Source organism: Pseudorasbora parva, chromosome 4, assembly GCF_024679245.1.
Source record: "Pseudorasbora parva isolate DD20220531a chromosome 4, ASM2467924v1, whole genome shotgun sequence".
NCBI classification, from domain to species: domain Eukaryota; kingdom Metazoa; phylum Chordata; class Actinopteri; order Cypriniformes; family Gobionidae; genus Pseudorasbora; species Pseudorasbora parva.
In genome coordinates this window covers 49,422,917-49,442,938 of record NC_090175.1, presented here as the reverse complement: position 1 = coordinate 49,442,938, position 20,022 = coordinate 49,422,917, and the positions used below count along the sequence as shown (strand labels likewise).

Here is a 20,022-nt window from a genome sequence, read left to right as displayed (position 1 = left end):
GCATTTAAGTCTGGGACAGGCTTAAGCCTGGTCTGTGAAACTGGGGTTGTCATTTGAAGACTAAACGGCAAAGTGAATTTAAATGATCTGGTTTACTTGCCATGACCAAGAGCATGTCTTAAGGGGGAGGTGGTGTGTAAGTGAACTGCAAACCCATTGCATACAGCAATTTTAGTAAATCATTTTAAAACAAGAAATCAACTGAAGACAGCAGACAGTGTGTGGTTTTACATGTGCACGTTTTATTTGGGTTTACTTGTCAGTGTACAGAGACACCCTGGCTTACAGAGGCAAGGGATTGTCCCTTATTCACATACCCTAGGGGAGTCCTGCAAGATATTCACTTAAAGGTAAAGCTTTCCCCATCATTGCAACAATAACAAACTGGACCAAGTTTAAGGCTGAAGTACAAAAAAGAAAAGCATGTATTGAGTACATAATTTACAAACACTTTAACAAAGGTCATGTATGCCCACTGTGATGAGGGCAGAGTGGTAGACGCTTCTGGAATGACTAAAAAGAAGAAATGTACATTGAAGTCCTCTCGGGGAAAGCTTATCCCCTGCAAGACAACTACCTCCCTTTCCAGTTTCCGCATCCTGAGTCAATGCGCCATACAGAGCAAAAGCCATGCTGATGTCATCTTGTTCGAGAGGTTAAGGTTGGTCGTTTGAATCCTACTGCATGGCCATTTATGGTGGCAATAGTTCTGTTTAGAAGCACTTCCTGTGGACAATGGATGGGCCGGACTCATCGTACTCCTGCTTGCTGATCCACATCTGCTGGAAGGTGGACAGGGAGGCCAAGATGGAGCCACCGATCCAGACGGAGTATTTGCGCTCAGGGGGAGCAATGATCTACAAGAAAAGAGATGTAAGCTTATCTTTAACCACTGCAAGCAAACTTAAACATCATCTTTGCATGCATTTATGGTGCATCACCTTGATCTTCATGGTGGAAGGAGCCAGGGAAGTAATCTCCTTCTGCATACGGTCAGCAATGCCAGGGTACATGGTGGTACCTCCAGACAGCACTGTGTTGGCATACAGATCCTTACGGATGTCGACGTCACACTTCATGATTGAGTTGAAGGTAGTCTCGTGAATACCGCAAGATTCCATACCTGCATAAAGGAAACAAAAGTTAGGCAAACTAAACCAGTTAATACAGGGATTGGTTAACACAAGCCGGTCCATTGCACAGCATGAAACTCACCCAGGAAGGAAGGCTGGAAGAGAGCCTCAGGGCAACGGAAACGCTCGTTTCCAATGGTGATGACCTGCCCGTCAGGCAGCTCGTAGCTCTTCTCCAGGGAGGAAGATGAGGCAGCGGTTCCCATCTCCTGCTCGAAGTCTAGGGCCACGTAGCACAGCTTCTCCTTGATGTCACGGACAATTTCTCTCTCGGCCGTGGTGGTGAAGCTGTAGCCACGCTCTGTTAGGATCTTCATCAGGTAGTCTGTCAGGTCACGACCAGCCAGATCCAAACGCAGGATGGCATGGGGAAGAGCATAACCCTCATAGATGGGCACGGTGTGGGTAACACCATCACCAGAATCCATCACAATACCAGTAGTACGACCAGAAGCATACAGGGAGAGCACAGCCTGGATGGCCACATACATGGCAGGGGTGTTGAAGGTCTCAAACATGATCTGTAGGAAAGAACAAGAGTTAGATGTTTAAATAACTCCCTTAAGACACTTCCAATGCATCCACACCCAAACCAATACATGGTTAAGGGAGCAATATCAGGCAGGAAGCCTCCCTGGCACACCATGCTGATATGGTACACACAGGACAGTGCTAGTAAGAAGTGTTAGAAGAGCTACCATACAAGAAAAAGGGAAAAGGGGAAAAGGGGAGGAGAGTGCAAGAAAAGCAGCAAAGAAGGATAAACCTTTTGAACCTCCTATCAGGAGATCATGAGAGGACAGAGCGCCTGAGAGGAAATGGATGGAAGAGAAAAATGAACAAAGAGGAAACAAGTCAATCAGCAGTAGAAATCATATGAATGAGCCAACGCACCTGTGTCATCTTCTCCCTGTTGGCTTTGGGATTCAGGGGAGCCTCTGTGAGCAGGACAGGGTGCTCCTCAGGGGCAACACGCAGCTCATTGTAGAAGGTGTGGTGCCAGATCTTCTCCATATCATCCCAGTTGGTCACGATACCGTGCTCAATAGGATACTTAAGGGTCAGGATACCTCTCTTGCTCTGAGCCTCATCTCCCACATAGGAGTCCTTCTGTCCCATGCCAACCATCACTCCCTAATGAAAGGAAAATAAAATTAGGCACCTCAGCAATGAGGAAGTGCAAAGAAAAATCATGTAGTTTAATCTTGCAAAGGGATTAGGGGGACCTATACAGGCTTAAAAGGACAGCCACATTCAGAAAATCTGTTTAGATCACTGCGCTGACATTTTAGTTAAAGTTCTCATCTGTCAGAGAAAGAGGACACTATGTAGAGCCGTTTTTTCAGTGGTTTCATAACTTTAGTACTTTAACATGTTAAATTGTACTTAGTGACACTAAGTAACGTCTGTGGAGCTGTTTTACAGATGAAATTGGAGTATCGTTATAAATTATACAACATTAACAGCCTTCCTGTCCAATTAAGATGCTTTGTAAAAATAAATTAATAAAATGTCACTATAAAGGCAGCTTGTTTAGAATTCTACATTTAAGCATGATCGTTTCTAAGGTTTAAAAATAAAATAAATACCTGATGCCTGGGTCGACCAACAATGGAAGGGAAAACAGCACGAGGGGCATCATCTCCAGCAAAACCGGCTTTGCACATACCGGAGCCGTTGTCAACGACCAGGGCAGCGATTTCCTCATCCATGGCTGTACAGAAAAAGAGAGTGAAATCTTTAGATGTGCAATTCTTAGTTTCTCTTATAGGCGGCGATAATGCTTGATGTACGCATGACAACTCGCCAGTAGGCGGCGCAAAGGCGCAAGGTTGAAACCAATCGGTTTGAGACAAAGGAAGTGGTCAGGCAGTCTCACTATTGCCTTATATGGCAATAAGTTCGAGCAGCTCAATGCCGGAGATTCAGCGCGTGGAATCAGACCAACGGACACGACCACTCCCAGTTTCAAAGGCCGAGATAAGCGCTTTACCAAGCGATCCTCATTATAATCCTGATGGTTGAAAATGAACCCCTTGTCAAAGGGAATTGTAATGCAGGCACTTCAGCAGATACGATAAGTTATGCAGTGCGTGCAATTTAGTGATAAGAAATAACAAGTCTGCGAAGTTCATTGCAGCCAAACGTTTAACAAAGAAACTTTCAACCATTTTAAAAACCATGAAAGTTAAACCTCACGGTAACGAACCAAACGGCTAAGGTTAGAGATGCCGGTTAATGCTTTGGCGTAGCCACACCCACCATTCAAACTGCGAACAGACACTACGCCACTAAATCCACATTTAATTGCATTAACTTAACGTTATATGAATTAGAGCACTTTACATTCAAAGCGTGGATTTAACTAAGCCCCTCTAACGTTAGTTACAAAAGGAATCGTAATGGTTAACGTTAAGTACTTTCAGCTAAGAAAGCTAAAATTGCTAACGTTACTGATTGATAACTACTTCTAAAAAGAGAAAAAAAAGCACACTATTTCCAACCTTAAAAGCAGAGCTGGGAAAATCCACAGATTACACCGTTTAAATTAACGTTACTCAAACTGTATTCAAAATTAACTCAATCACATTATCAATATGAACTGAAAATGCGTAGCTTAAGGAATAAAACATAATCTCCAACCAACGCCATTATCAATATCAAAACCATATAAATGTTATAAAAGCTGTCTCACCTGTGTATTAGTAGGTTATTGTGAACAAGGGGAAGATCTTCTCAGCGTGCACTGAAAACTCACAATACTATGTGTGAGGTGGGTCACAGTTTTATACCTTGCGTTGCGGCCGGCTCCTTCCATATAAGGTAAACTTTCGGCATCGAGCAATATGATTGGCCAGCCGTCGTCCACTTGGCGAGTTTCAAGCTAGTTGCTTGAAATTCAAGTTCTGACTGAGTTGAAATAATGTAATGCAGAGCTATTCGAACAGGCAAAATTATTTGGAAAAAGTAAGAAATTAAAAGTTAATTTAATACCACATAGCCATATATATTACTGAAGTAAGAATATTTCAATAAATCGGAATTGGGCGCAGTGAAATTGTCCTAACGATTGAGAGTAGGATGCTTAGCTGTGGCTTAATTTTTTGAAAATAACGTACATTTTACATATCGACCGAACAGTTTGCTTAACGTTACTAGTTCACTGAAACTCTAGTGAAGGAACAAAAACATTTAAATAAGCCTTTAATCAGGTTGCAGAAATGACAGGACACGGAGCACTGGTATTACGACATACGTTTATATTAGTAACGTTACAAATTTATTTCATTGTATTGTATTTAATGTATGTGTTATTGCACTGTAAATGACCATAGTGTATAATACGAGTTAGATCAGAAGAGCATTATTGAACATACTGCCGCATACTTTTAGTCAGTATTTGACATAAACATGTTTGTTAAAAGCGATTTATTCAGGGTCAGTTAATAAAAAGACGTTTATTGTTCATCTATCCGATTAATTCATTGTTTTAGGTCAGTAAGGATTAGATGAACTACGTGGGCGTGGCTCTCTTTTAAAGTGCAGCTATTTCTCATCACCATTTTTAAAATCAACTACAAATCAACATTAAAACCAACATTAAAACTGTTGCATTGTTTCAAATGATCGCAGGTCACTTTTGTGCACACAATGCTTTGAAGCCGTTTGTAATATAATTTAAAGTTGCAGTCTGTGGATGCTTCAGGAGTCATTCAGAAATTAAAGAAGGAATGTTTACAATCTTAGTTGGGACCATTGTCTCCTGTATACATCATTGCTCAGAAGTATGTAACATCAACTAATGTTGGAATGTCGGGCTGTCTGCAAAGCAGGGGATAGAAAACAAGGGCATGTTGCTCGCCTGAACCGGCGGACACTTCCTGTGTGTAGTACCCGGCTTTTGCGTAATACGTCATAACCGATTACGTTTCACGCTGCTGCTGCATTAGACAGATCTTGGGAGTGCTCGCATATTAGCCTACATGCTTTGTTGCTATAAAATAATTATACATTAAATATCAGTTACTGTCTTAAACTTTTACTAAATGTTGAATGCAGGCGTTTTGAAGAGTTTCCAGGGTAACACTGGCTAACTTATTAGTTTGCTTAAAGTAAGACTTTGAATTAGCCCCAAATGTCATAAAATTGCTATAGCTAAAAATATTCTTATACTATTTAAATGAGACCCGATATTGATTTCATATTAACAGTGGAACTATATGTTAATCCTTTATTGGCAAATGCGTTTTCCAATGGTGCCATAAATAGGTGATAATCCCTGTTATATGTTTGTTGCCCTTAGCATAGGCAATATGAGACACGTTGCAACATGTTTTGACTGGGATGCTCCTAAGTTATTGTCCTATTTTATCAGTGTTGAACTAAAAAGACAACCAAATTGTATACTTTATGTTAATTAACTATTCAGGAGCTTTATATTGAAGTATCAGTATGTCACCACACGGTTTGGTCAACGCCCTATGTGTGATTTATCTAGTAATAAAAGCAGCTTGTCATCAATAGATAGCTGGAATGATTATTCTAACTGCAGTGATACCCATTACACCTGCCCACCCCCAACCAAACAAGATGAGCAGATGCTTGCAACAATATTAACACTGAATTTTGAATAGGTGACTCAACCTAAAGTTACACCATAGCTCACTGCACTGTAAAGCATAGGTAAGCACAGAGGTGAATGAGTCATTACAACCTATTGCCACTACATTTTTATAAATTGATGTATGTTACAGCATTCATTGTTTCTTGGGTGTGTGAGTATCAGCTTCTTGTTAAGGGTGTGGGGGGGTCCATGACTCCCATGGTTAAGATTAATATGAATGGTGTATGTGTGTGTTTATGATGGTGTTTTATCAGTTTTAGATCCCATATTTCTCTCATCAGCAGATTACCGAAGCCCTTATAAGGATGTTTCAAACAGAAAGAGGAAGTGGAGGAGCGATAGACAACTTAAAGTATTACAGCTACAGCATGTGACAAATGTGAAAGGAAGTCGCAGGAACTTGTATCAGAGAGGAAATATAAAGTAAGCCAATTTTAATTTTGTCTGCTCTCAGAAATAATTATACCGTATAAACTGGTTGGTAAGCTTGTAAAGTGTGATTGTTCATTCATTTATTAGTTTGAGCAGCTGTTTTAACATAAGGGCATGTTTATTGTGATGGAGGGTACAAACAAGCACACAGAATTAAATGAAAGGTTTTTTTCCCATATAGCCATACAGAGTTCAAACGTGTCACGCTGCCCAATATAAAGGAAAGAGATAACCTTTCTGTTGTGTCTTGTTTACAAAGAAAGTTTGTTCAGTGTCCCTTTAAGAGATATTCAGCCAATCTCCTTATAAGGCAATCTCTGAATGAGTCACATGGTATTGTACTTTGGACCAGGCAATGTCACGTGATTCCTTAAAGCGGAAATTAGAAAGAGTGATTGGGACTCTCTGCTTCTCTCTCTGCTGTCATTGCACTTCTTCATGATTCTTTTATTAAAAAATGAAAAGAAACAATTACTGTATTCCATTATTGCTTAAAACATATGGATAATTGAAATACACAATAAGATAACACACAGAAGCACTATAAGTGGCCTAAACTGACTGTCTCCACCCATCAGACCTAGAGTACCCTATATGGAAACATTGACAGGTAACACACACTCAGACAAAGGTCTGATGGGATGGACTCGTGGATGCTGCTCTCTATAAGCAATGGGAACAGGTAGACTCCTAATATGGAAATATAACCAAAATGACTGAGGTTGACAAAAAGAAACTAAGCATGATTGATCTTGTGACAGTAAGGTACATGCCTCATGATGTAACGTCAATGTTTGTCTTCCACAGGTAACCTTCCCCAGGTATTTTTCAATGTTTCAGTCCCATTTAATCTCTCTCAGAGTGGTTCAGAGCACAGTGCTTTCAATTTGAGATGTGTTAGAAGCCAACTTCATGCTGTCTACATGATGATATAACATCATAAGGCAAGGAGCTCTGATTAAGGACTTTCATAAAAGGCAACTCAGCCTACATAGTGTTGCTTGCTCTCTGCTTGTATATACTAAATAAGGAAAAGGGTGGTCACTCGCTGTCATTTCAGGAATGTATATATGTGTCAGAACATGCACAAACCAAAAAAAGATTCTGTTTTACTTCTTGACGAAAGCAATCATGTAAATCAGATTCTCAATTTTAGCGATGAGAAGAAAAAAAAAGATTTTGTTTGAAAAATGTTAAGATGGGATGGAAATATCTTTAATTTTGGTTATTTTACATGCACTGCAATGCATTATTTTAGAGCTTTTTTTTCTTATTTTATAATGATACGAAAATAATAAAGGAAAAACTTGTATAATAAAGGAAAATGTCCTGGGTAATCTAAGCTTTATAATGGCATAAAAGTTTAAAATTATAAAAGTACTCCACACAGCTCCAGGGGTTAATAAAGACCTTCTGAAGCGAATTGATGGGTTTTTGTAAGAAAAATATCCTTATTTAAAACTTTATAAAGTAAAATATCTAGCTACCGGCAGATCACCTTCCATATTCAACTTATGAAGAAAATGTAACATCTCTTGTAGTTCAAAATGTTTACAATACGATTGATGTCATCGTCGAGCAAGTCGTTTTTTCCATTAGTTGAATACTGAAGGCAGTCAGTCCATAGCTTAATATTTTACTTAATAACATGTTAAATATGGCTATATATGGCTAAATAGAAGCCATGTTGAGTACTTTTATAATGGTTGGATAATCTTTTTTGGGCTGCCATTTACTGCCATTATAATGCTTGGAAGAGCCAGGGCATTTTAGTTTAAATATGTATTCCTCTGAAAGAAAAATGTGGGGGGAGTAAATCATGGGGTAATTTTGGGGTTGTTTGATATTATATTTGGGATATTGTATATTTTTGGGTTAACTATCCTTTAAATTGATCAAAAGTGACAGTAAAGGCATTTATAATGTTACAAAAGTTCTATTTTAAAAATATCATCTCACAAAAATAATATATGTTAAAAAATGGAAGGGTGGAATAATGATGCTGGAAATCCAACTTATAAAAATATATTACAATAAAAAACAATTACAAAAAGAGTTTGAGTTTCAATTTCTACATTATCATCAGCAGAGAGAGCTGTTGATTCTAATTAAGAAGATCATGCAAGAATTTATGCAAGGACACTTTCATGACACAGATGGGTTTCCTTTCAACAAGCATTCTAAAGATGCATTGAATCCTTGGAATACCTGCCTTATCATGGGCACAAATCCCCAACAGAAAACAGGACATTCCTGTGTTTCTGAATTTCATTCGTAGGTCTTTGGAAAAAAGAGATTTTAATGTTATGCGAGTTGACGTTTACAAAAGTGTATTGTTCCAACAAGTACTAACAAAATCTTAACCTGAAAAGTGAGAAACCTGCCACATTGTACATCAACAATATGGTATTTTCTGCTACTTACTTTTAAGGCTATTGAGAAAAAAAAACAACAACATAGCTTTTAGCATTATATATTTTGGGATGGTATTTTAATTTAATGGTTTCATTAGTTAATTGGATTTGACAGATGAACCTTATTAAATTGAGAGATTTGCACTTTGTGCATCGTTTACACCGCTTCATTAGCAGAGATATGGGCATAACCCGTCAGTGCTGGAAGCCTGCAAGCAAGTCAAAAATGTGTATTTCTGAGCCACATAAGTGTTCAGCTCATTAAGAGATTACATGAAGCTGGTGTAATTAGCTTCTTCTGTATGAATGCATCCTAAACATAGCTGTTTTTCTGGTTTACTTTAGGCTGGTTGTGTTTAGAGGCATCATGTTAATGTAAAAATGGTATCATTGAATTCTTGTCACAGAGATGCTTCATCTTGATGCATTAGTGTGTTTGTAGTGAAAAGTCCCTTTTCCCCCAGGAAAAACACTAGATGTTAAGATACATGAACACCTTTAAAAAAAGTTGTAACCCCTAGTTAAAGATAACTACATTACACTATAAACCTGGAGTTGGCAAAACTCAAAACAATCGAGGCAATCAGTTACATCAAAGAAATTTAAATTATGAAATGTAAAGTTTACGTAATCATACATTATAAATGCTCTGAACTTGAAATATTTGAGTAAGCTAATGCATACATTTAACTTAAAAATATCATGTAATTTAAAATTGTAGTGGAAACTTGACTTGTGTTAACTGGCTTATTCAATAAATGCTACCTTGCTAATTGGTAAAATAATGCTTTGGTAGCATTAGCATACTTGCTGAATGAGGACAGAAATTTAATATATACCTCATATATCTGTTCTTAAACGAAACTCATGCTCTTGTCACCATGATGGAAACCTTAAAACAATTTAACAGAAACTCTTCTAATCTAGCATGACAAAACACCTAAATCTCCCACTTAACACACACACACACACACACACACACACACACACACACACACACACACACACACACACACACACACACACACACACACACACACACACACACACACACACACACACACACACACATATGTAACACTTTATTTTGCTGTTTACTGTCCCTTTTTATTGTCATGGCAAAGTGTGCTGTAAAATAGAAATCCCAGCTCAGTTTCAGTCTAAATGAAAAGAAACAGCTCATGAAACTCAAAACAATAAAACAATTCAGATAACTTAAAATTTGTTGGTTTTGAGAAGAAAGTTAAATGCTCAAAGTTAATTAGTTTGAACTAATTTGTTTAATTTGAGTTGCCTCTACTCAAACCAATAAATTATTTTGAGCAATAGGGTTTACAGCTGTCACTTTGTGCATTTTAGTACATAATGATATCCTTTTGCATATTGATATAAATGATATTATTACCCAAATGGTAAACATTTTAAAGGGTATCAGTGACAGTGAACATGACTTCTAAAGCATTTATTAAGATTAAATTAAACATTTACTAATACATTATTAAAATCAAAAGTTGTATCTAATATTAATTATTGGATCTGAGCTAACATGAACAAAAAATAATTGTATTTTTAATTAACTAACATTTACAAAGATTAACAGATACCGTAAACATTGCTTATTGTTAGTTAATATAATGCATTAACTACTGGAACTTTATTGTAAAGTGTAACCAAATAAATAAAATAAAACAAATTTAAACTTAGATATAGAATTTGTTCAGTCAAGCTCACTGTAGAAAAAACAAAAATTATATATATATATATATATATATATATATATATATATATATATATATATATATATATATATATATATATATATATATATATATATATATAATCCTAATGAAAATTTTATAGTGACTGATCACATCTTAATTTTTTCAGTTGGCCGAATTGATGCAATTTAATTAATAGAAATTCAATTCGGCCAACTGAAATATTTAGACTTGAACATTTTCAATTGGAGACCTGAACTTTTTTTACAGTGCTGTATCAAGAATTTATATACTGCATGGTTTGTGTAATGTGCTGTATTTAATCAGAATCAGTTTTTTTCAAAGAGCTTTATTGCCAAGTATACTTGCACACAGTAAAAAATAAAATAAAATCAGGGATCCAACTGAACATTTTTTAGTGACTAATCACATACATTTTTTACTTGGCCAAATTTAATTTCTTTGAATTAAATTGCATCAATTCACAGAAATTCAATTTGGCCTGAACATTTTAGATGTGATCAGTCACTAGAAAAATTTCAAGATCAGTCATTAGAAAATGTCCAAAAATTTCAATTGTGCACACACAATTAATTATAATGACACACAGTTTAAGAATAATACAAAATATATATTACAAAAGTATAAAGACGCAGATAGGTTTAGTCAGAATAAAAATGTACAGATAATCAAAAATGTACAGATAATGAAAATATTGTGAATAATAATATGCATAAAGAGGACTAAATAGATGTTTTCTAGTGGAGTTAAAAGTGGAGTTTTGCAACTGAATGACGTTTTGTTCAAGAGAGAAATAGCCTGTTCCTGTTCTGCACGAGGTGCTGTGAATGGATGATTTCACCGGGCCTTTTCCTTACTCTGGAAGAGTACAGGTCCTGGAGCAGGGGAGCTTCAATAATCCTCTCCACAGTTTGGACTGTCCGTTGTAGTCTCCTGATGTCTGATTTGGTGGCTGAACCAAACCGGACAGGGCCGACTCAATGACGGCTGAGTTGAACTGTGTCAACAGCTCCTGTGGCAGGTTAAACTTCCTCAGCTGGTGAAGGAAGTATAATCTCTGCTGGGCCTTTTTCACAATGGAGTCAATGTGATTGTCCCACTTCAGGTCCTGGGAGATGGTGGTGCCCTCCTCAATGTCTTCCTGCTAATTTAAACACAAATGTTACATTTAATGTTAATTATATTTGTGCCTGAATTTTACATATATCTGCCAGTATAAAAATATCTAATGTGTTGTGTGATTACCTGTTCTTTTTTGTTGTTTATAAAATTGGCAACACCAAACACAATGTGTGAATAGGCTATAATACATAATGAACTGTCCCTTATTGCAATCAATAATTGTACTATACCTCTTATCTGCCACTGCCCTCACGAGGACATTATATTTAAGGGAATTTCTCTGACATCGCATGTTAAGTCTGGCTGTCTTAAGAGAAACATCTCAGGAAAATGGGTTTCTAATCAAAATATCTCTGTTACAAAACAGAGCGTTAATTTAGAGTACCCTGGGACTTGCAATGTTTATCAAGCTAGAATTTTGACTCAAGTTAGTAGGGAAAGAAATTAACTTATCAATTTTCCTATAAAATATTAAATATATTAGAAAATATTAGAACATTATTATGAAATTGTTGCTAATATTACTCCCATTATTACACTTCTTTTGTCATTTTATTTTGCTCCAAGAACACATTAATATACCAATTAGATACAGTGTACATTGCATTGAATGGGAAAACCTGCTTATGCCATTTTACACACACACATATTGCATAAAGTATATCAGTTCATTCTCATAGTTCATAAATTCAAAAGATTTGTTTTTCCTGGGTCTTTGGAGGTTACCCCCACCGATATTTAGGTTATATGTGTGTTCATGTGCAGAAGAAAAAAAGAAGTGGAGAGATTTAATTTCCATCAAACAGTCAGCAGAGCATAAAGGACTGAATCAATATCCTGTCTTTTACAAGAGGAAGGGGAAAGCTGCAGCTTGCCCTGAAAATAACCGGACAAGTTCCTGTTTCCTTCATCCTTATTTCAGATGAGCAGAGGAAATGTTTAGGGGACATCTGCACTGCTAAAAAAACAACAACAAGTTGTTATGATAATAATATTAACAATATATATATATATATATATATATATATATATATATATATATATATATATATATATATATATATATATATATATATATATATATATATATATATATATATATCGTTAATATTATTATCATTTTATTATTATATTATCATTATTATCAACAACTTTTTAGTAGAATTTTACCATGAGTTTACTGGGGCATTAACTGACATAGAGCACACGATGAGCGCCCCCTTCTGGCCTCGCTTAAAGTCGCCACGTCTGGTTTCCTAGCCATGTATTACTGACCAAGCTCTAGCCCTCAGTCGAAAGCTACAGGTTGAAAGCTGTTGCAGAAAACCTCTTCAAGTGTCCTATATATGCACCCCAGTTCCAAAGTCTTCCAATTTTAATAATAATATATATTTTTTTAAAGCCGCACTTAGGCTACGTGCGGACTAGGCTGTGCATTGACAACAACAAACACTTGTCAAATAAAACAGTCAAACACTTCATTTAACTGAAGAAACTTTTTTTTCGACGAGTAACATTGAAAACAGAGGATTCAATAAACTCAAAACAAGATAGCCATATTTTTGGCAAACTTGTGCAAAAGAAGTGCGTGCGATTGAATGAGCTTCTCGAAAGGCTAAATTTGTAGGCCTATACATGCAAATTTAACATTAATTAACTAAAAGGTCACTAGGTGTAGGCCCTACTATGTTTCTCATTTTTAAACTATGTAATAATGTCAAAAAAAAATTTGCAAAATAAAGTAGACCTACATTTTAAGCATGATTAGCCTAATCTTTGTCATGCTTTAAAGATGCACGCTTGAGACATATTTGTAATAACTTGAAACTCAACATTGGGCTACAAATTATAAATATGTTTTAAATAGATGACATAGGCTACACAAGTGCAAATACAAATGAGCTTTACAAATGTGTATTCAGCCTATAACTTTAACCGTCTATTTCGAAAAAATAATCGCTATAATAAAGTAGCTTTTGAAATGACTGATATTGCTATATTGTTAGACATTGTTATATTTAGTTCAACTAATTATTGAATAGCCTATACTTTTAAACAGCCTATAATGGCCTAAAACATTTAGATGTAGGCCTATAGCCTAAATATAATGCACAATTATTGTCACAATTTGTCAGAAAACATTAGGCTATATTCAGTTCGTACAATGATTTTAAAGTAGGCATAGCCTAGTATTTCTATGATAAGTAGCTAATCTTTTTAAATGCACTTCTTTTTTCACAAGGGAAGGCACTTTAATTTAGGATATTTCTATTCTTCCCATAGCAACAGCAGCCAGATGACGTGGGAAGGTAGCGGTTCTAGTCTGCATTTTATTACAGTAAATCATGTGGTGTATAAACATCTGTCCAGTCCAATGATGCTTCTGAATGTGGAATACAAAAGCAAGACACCTACAAAAATTACATAGGCTACTACAGCCTACATATCAACATCAGCATCAGCACCTACCTCTCTCTCTCTCTCTCTCTCTCTCTCTCTCTCTCTCTCTCTCTCTCTCTCTCTCTCTCTCTCTCTCTCTCTCTCTCTCACGCGCCATCGTGTATATCACTTGTCACACCCACTCCTCGGAACCGCTGCTCGTGCTCACCGATTCTCATCGAACCGTAACGTCCAAACAGCTCCAGCATGGCTTCTGAAGGATTAGGTGAGACTTTGGTGATTCGGTTCGGGCTAATAAACGCCGGTAACAAATATCTGACTGCGGAGACGTTTGGTTTTAAAATCAACGCCTCCGCGAGCTCCATGAAGAAAAAGCAGGTGTGGACACTGGAGCAGTCCGGAGACCACGGAGACTCCAATGCCGTGTTCATCAAAAGCCACCTGGGACGATACCTCGCCACTGACAAGGACGGCAACGTGACCGCGGACAGCGAGCAGCCCGGCCCGGACTGTCGGTTCCTTGTGATCGCCCACGATGACGGCCGGTGGTCCCTGCAGTCCGAGCCCCACGCGCGCTACCTGGGCGGGACCGAGGACCGGATCGCGTGCTTTGCGCAAAGCATCTCTCCCGCGGAGAAATGGAACGTGCACCTGGCTGTCCATCCTCAGGTGAACGTGTACAGCATCTCGCGCAAGCGGTACGCGCACCTGTGCGTCGAGAGGAACGAGCTCGCCGTGGACCGCGACGTGCCGTGGGGTGTGGACTCACTGCTCACACTCGTGTACCTGGACCACCGGTATCATCTGCAGACCGCGGACAACCGCTTCCTGACGTGCAGTGGTGCCCTGACTGCCAAACCGGGCACGGGCACCGGGTTCACGCTGGAATTTCGCGCGGGGAAGGTGGCTTTCCGGGACGCCACCGGCAAATACATCGCGCCCACGGGCCCCACCGGGACTATGAAGTCAGGCAAGAGCGCGCGTGTCGGCAAAGATGAGCTTTTCGTCCTCGAGCAAAGTCACGGGCAAGTGGTGCTCACTGCCAGCAACGAAAGAAACATCTCCATGCGCCAGGGTGAGCTGTGATTGCAGCATGGTTCATAAATAATAATAGCCATGGGCCATATTCACATTTGTTTTTGATAAATCATCTAAAGCAGCATTAAAATTGACACAGGCTGCTCTTTTTGTGTGAATTGTTAAACCTTGCTTGCGGGGAGCCCAATTTATTTATTTATTTATTTATTTTTCATATCCAGCATTTGCAAAAGGATTGTCCTGCTTAAGCAAACTAATTAAAGTACAGCTCTGAGCTTTGCCTTGCTAGCTAGAGCTCTGGAAATCTGTCGGTGTGTGTGCATGCATGTAAAAAAAGTGAGTTTTTAAAACAAGAATTTTAATGCAGAGGTGATTTCAACATCCTCCACCTTCTTTATTCATAATGCACCTATTTATTCTGGTCTTTTCACCTGTTTTCTTTTTGCACACCTGCATTCTTTTATTCCAATTATCACTGTGAAATGTGTTTTATTCTTTTTCAGTTATAGGGTAATATGTTTTATACTAGCCATACCATTTCATATTACTGAATAAACCTAACTTCTTTAGGATACACCAAAAAAAAATTGTCAATGGACAAATCAGGATAAACAGCCCTTGAATGTACTTTTTATAATACAGATTTATGAGAATATCTGTGTTTTTTAATCAGAAAATGTATTGTGTATTACTTAACTTTACTCTCCTAGCTGAAACAGCAATCTGATTACTATTTTAGGTGTTGATTTATCGGCCAATCAGGATGAGGAGTCAGATCAAGAGGTGTTTCAGATGGAGATGGAAAGGGAGACAAAGCGCTGTGCCCTCCGATCTTGCAATGGGAAGTACTGGAGTCTCACCCCAAGTGGAGCGATTCAGTGCTCTGCCTCCACTAAGTAAGAACAATTAACTGTACATAACTATGTGCAGAAAACGTTAAATAGATATAACTAGACACAGGGTAGAGTAGATTAGCCAGTTTGTCTGAAAGATTGTTTGCTGCCAGTGCCGAGTGGACCATATGGCAAGAGGAATTAATAAAGGCAACAGGGAATGCAAACATAACAGCTTGTCCTAAATGTTGAATGGTCATCTGTCATCTGTATATATATATAAAATCACTCCAATAACAGAGGAAAGTTGTTTCAGTGGTGAAGTCATATTATTTTATTTAAAAAAAAGACATATTAGATTTGGGATAATGTGCACTGATGAATTATTACATGAACATTTAGCTGTTTAGCTCTTTTATCCAAAGCAGCGTACAGTTGAAGTTTCCTAAGAGCCACAGTATTTACAAGTTTATTGTAAACTGTAGTATACAAGCTCTGTTTTGCTCAATAAGACCAGAAATGTACATTACAAAATTAAGTAGTCTATTGTTTCTCATGTTTTCATTGATTTTATGAAACCTGCTGTTTATTCCAGATCACCCAGTTGTTTCTTTGACCTTGAGTGGAAAGGGTCAAAAGTGGCACTGAAGGCCAGCAATGGTAAATACCTGGCAGCCAAGAAGAACGGACAGCTGGCGGCCGCTGTGGACTCTGCAGGTTTGTGTCTGCTCTGCGGGTGTGTTCACACTTGGCAGGTTTGACTGATGAAAATGAACTCTGTTGCTCAGTTAGTGCGATTCATTTGAATAAGTGTGAACGCTGCCATCTGAACCCTGGTGTGCACCAAACAAGCTTCCAAATTATTTCTATGCAGTTTAAATAAAATATGAACGCAAGTTCATCACAAAATATACGTCATAACAGCTGTTTTTTGTTTTGTATCTTCAGGTTTGGTGTTACAAATGGCAGTGTGAACGCTAACAGAGTTGCGAACGCTCCTCAAGTTGTTTCAAACCTGTATGAATTTCTTTCTTCAGCTGAACACAAGGGAAGATATTTTGAAGAATGTCAGTAACCAAACAGTTAACTGGAGCCACTGACTTCCATAGTATTTGTTTTTCCTACTATGGAAGTCAATGGCTACAGTTAACTGTTTGGTTACTGACATTCTTCAAAATATCTTCCCTTGTGTTCAGCTGAAGAAAGAAATTCATACAGGTTTGAAACAACTTGAGGGTGAGTAAAGGATGACAGAATTTTCATTTTAAAGTGAACTATCCCTTTAATTAAAACGTACCCTAGTGCGATCGCTCTGTTTGTGCGGTTAATTTTAATAAGTGTGAACGCTGCCGTCCAAACGATGGTGCTCGCTTTGTTTCTGAACAAACTGGTACAGTTAGAATGAAATATGATTTATCTCAGACCAGAGACATGTAAACAGACCAAAAACATGATGTTACAAGATGCAACCCTAAAAAGGACAAAATGCTCAAGCATACCTGTTTTTTCTCCCCATAGTCAAGAGTTTGCCCAGTTCGGTACAGGCATCAGAACCGTGTCTCGTCGCAGCAGATCTTCATTTATGTGTGTGATGGAGGGATTCCTTTCACTGTTTTGACTCCTTTAAACATTTTATAAGCTCTCCATGAGTTTTCAGCTGCTCAAAATACAATAATATGCAGGCTACGCACTTTAGCCCAGCACACAGCATTGTTTTGGATGTTCAGCAAGTTCCTTCATGAAATATACATAATAAAAGCCTTGTGGCTTTAGGTTCGGTGTTAAAATGCCACTGTAAATATTAAGCAGAGGGTTAAATGTTTTTTTTTGGGGTTCCACCAAATCAAGTGAACTGAACTACAAGAGCGAACAAGTGTGCTTATTATAATTTGCAAAGTCCGTATTATTAATCGCAGCTAACAGGTTAAATAGAGTATGTCCTAGCTGGTGCTGTTTTCTTTTACAGGTGAGCAGGAGGAGTTTGTGTTGAAGCTCATCAACAGGCCACTGATAGTGCTGCGTGGGGAACACGGCTTTATTGGTTGCCGTAAGCAAGGAACCGGTACACTTGATTCAAACCGCTCATCGTATGATGTCTTCCAGTTAGAGTACAACAACAACGCTTACAGCCTCAAGGGTGAGTGATAGTGTTACTATGCCTTCTGATTCTTCACTGTTTTGGTAGGATATAGTTACTAATTCTCTAATTTCTTTGCTCAGACTCGGTGGGGAAGTACTGGACGGAGGAGGCAGACGGCTCTGTGATTAGCAGTAGTGGCACACCTGTCTATTTCCACTTTGAGTTCTGCGATTTTAATAAAGTGGCCATTAAGACAAAGGAGGGCAAGTATCTTAAGGGAGATCACGCTGGCGTGCTCAAAGCCAGTGGCCAGACCATTGCTGATGCAACATTGTGGGAATACTGAGAAACAATCATCAATCTACACACACAACAAAACAAAATGTGTGTTCCTTAAACCTATACTTAAACATAACACATTCTCAACAGCATAAGCACAAGATAATAACGTACAGTCTGTATCACGCAACATATGAAAATATTTAAACATAATCTAATGGCTTCAGACACTAAAACACATTTGAATGTAAAAATATGAACAAACGCATTAAATCAATGGGTTATTTCAACACCATCTCACAATCAATTCAGATACGTACAAATGGAGATCGGGTTGGGTATTTCACCCAAAAATTACAATTCTGTCAGCATTTACCTGTTGCAAACTTCTTCAGTCTAACATATAATAATATATTTTGACTTGCTTAAAATATCTTCCTTTGTGTTCAACAGAAGAAAGAAAATCATACAGGCTTGGAAAAACATGAATGTGAGTAAATTATGACAGTTGTCATTTTTGGGTGCATTTTCCCTTAAATTGAAGCACATATTGATGGTACACTGATAAAAAATAAACTGGATTATTGTTGCACAAACTGTTCTTTGCTTAATCTCAGTTAGCATAACTTCACACAATCATGCAACAACACATTAAGCAATTTAATGCACATTGTGTAGGATCATGCAAAGTCACTGTCATTGCCTCTCAGTGCTTTCATGGCCTTATTTCTTATAATAGCTGTTTCTAGGAAATTCCAAATCTAAATGTGCTATTACATAATGGTCAGTAATTTGCTTATGCAAAATGCAGTGTATCATAAGCTGAGCCTTCGGCCATAGCGTTTGTTCCTGCTCCCAAAAACATTTTTAGAGTGAACTGACTTCTGTAATGAGGCCAGGTTTTAAATAGCAGCACCGTGGCTTAGAAAATACTGGAGAAATATCCTTGATCACATCAGAGAGATTCAGATTTCTTCACGCACACATAGACAAGCACACAAAGTCAGTCAAAAGCAATTCATTTGTTTGTCAAATCGTTATTTGTGGTGTTTGTGACCATTTTGGGTTACATGACTTGTATTCCGCATTGTTCTGACATCAGGAACAACAGTGTTTTTTATGTAACTCCAGCTTGTTGATTTGCACTTTTTCGGCTAAAGCTTTTCCATGTGAATGTGTTGAAGAAAAAGATGAAGTGTTTGTGCCTTCCTTAGTGGGATAAGGTCTTCTAAGGTGTGTCAATGCAGTTTTTTTAACTTCATTTTTTTTTAATTCTCATTATGTGCCCTTTGCAACTGGACATGACGATGAAATAAAATTAAAACAAGACAGTACTGTGTGCTTTGTTTTTTTGTTCTTGTAGAAGTATTATTTCACATAACTAATACATTACAATCAGTTAGCAAAAGATATAGTTACACTAATCAAATGCCTTTAATGTATCGTTTTTTGTTTACTTTATACCTTACTCTGTATTAGTTTACATATCGCAACATAACCCGATTTATTACAAGAGTTTTGTTGCCTTCGAGATGACATTTATGACTTAAATTTAAACTAAAATAAACTAAACTATTTTTTAACTTAAATAAACTAAAATTGTACATTTTTTTGTAGCAGATGTGAGTAGACTTTGTTACTTCGTTGTCTTGTGCACCTCTGTATCTTAACTATATTTCTGTAAATTCTCCCCACCTCGACCTTGGAGATTTTCCCAGATTTTTACGCTGACAGTGTGGCCCTTGAAACTCAAGAAGACTGCACTGCAGACACACACACACACACACACACACACACACACACACACACACACACACACACACACACACACACACACACACACACACACACACACACACACACACACACACACACACACACACACAAATATCTAACAGATGTGAATATGCTATGTGGCAATAACAAAG

At 37.7% G+C, this 20,022-nt stretch overlaps 2 protein-coding genes across 2 annotated transcripts; one reads left to right on the top strand and one right to left on the bottom strand.

Moving 5' to 3' along the window:
* Positions 1–220: 220 nt before the first annotated feature.
* On the bottom strand, positions 221–3,980 carry actb1 (actin, beta 1). The gene is made up of 6 exons (XM_067442129.1): positions 3,829–3,980; positions 2,723–2,847; positions 2,028–2,267; positions 1,216–1,654; positions 942–1,123; positions 221–857 (listed from the first exon to the last, which is right to left on the bottom strand). Exons 2-6 carry the CDS (start codon positions 2,843–2,845, stop codon positions 714–716), a joined length of 1,128 nt encoding a protein of 375 aa, XP_067298230.1. The 5' UTR covers positions 2,846–2,847; positions 3,829–3,980; the 3' UTR covers positions 221–713.
* A 10,023-nt stretch (positions 3,981–14,003) lies between these two features.
* Positions 14,004–19,418, top strand: fscn1b (fascin actin-bundling protein 1b). The gene is made up of 5 exons (XM_067442128.1): positions 14,004–14,939; positions 15,642–15,798; positions 16,331–16,452; positions 17,702–17,872; positions 17,956–19,418. The coding sequence occupies exons 1-5, from the start codon at positions 14,111–14,113 to the stop codon at positions 18,159–18,161; spliced, it is 1,485 nt and encodes a 494-aa protein (XP_067298229.1). The 5' UTR covers positions 14,004–14,110; the 3' UTR covers positions 18,162–19,418.
* Positions 19,419–20,022: the final 604 nt, after the last annotated feature.

Bases quoted from the DNA above. Each gene is read 5' to 3' on its own strand.
- actb1 (XM_067442129.1), bottom strand. From the start codon at position 2,845: ATGGATGAGGAAATCGCTGCCCTGGTCGTTGACAACGGCTCCGGTATG. The intron at 1,655-2,027 runs GTGCGTTGGCTC...TCTTTCCTACAG, and splicing joins ACAGGGAGAAGATGACACAG to ATCATGTTTGAGACCTTCAA. The intron at 1,124-1,215 runs GTGAGTTTCATG...TCCTTTATGCAG, and splicing joins CTTCCAGCCTTCCTTCCTGG to GTATGGAATCTTGCGGTATT.
- fscn1b (XM_067442128.1), top strand. From the start codon at position 14,111: ATGGCTTCTGAAGGATTAGGTGAGACTTTGGTGATTCGGTTCGGGCTA. The intron at 14,940-15,641 runs GTGAGCTGTGAT...TTACTATTTTAG, and splicing joins AAACATCTCCATGCGCCAGG to GTGTTGATTTATCGGCCAAT. The intron at 16,453-17,701 runs GTTTGTGTCTGC...TTTCTTTTACAG, and splicing joins GGCCGCTGTGGACTCTGCAG to GTGAGCAGGAGGAGTTTGTG.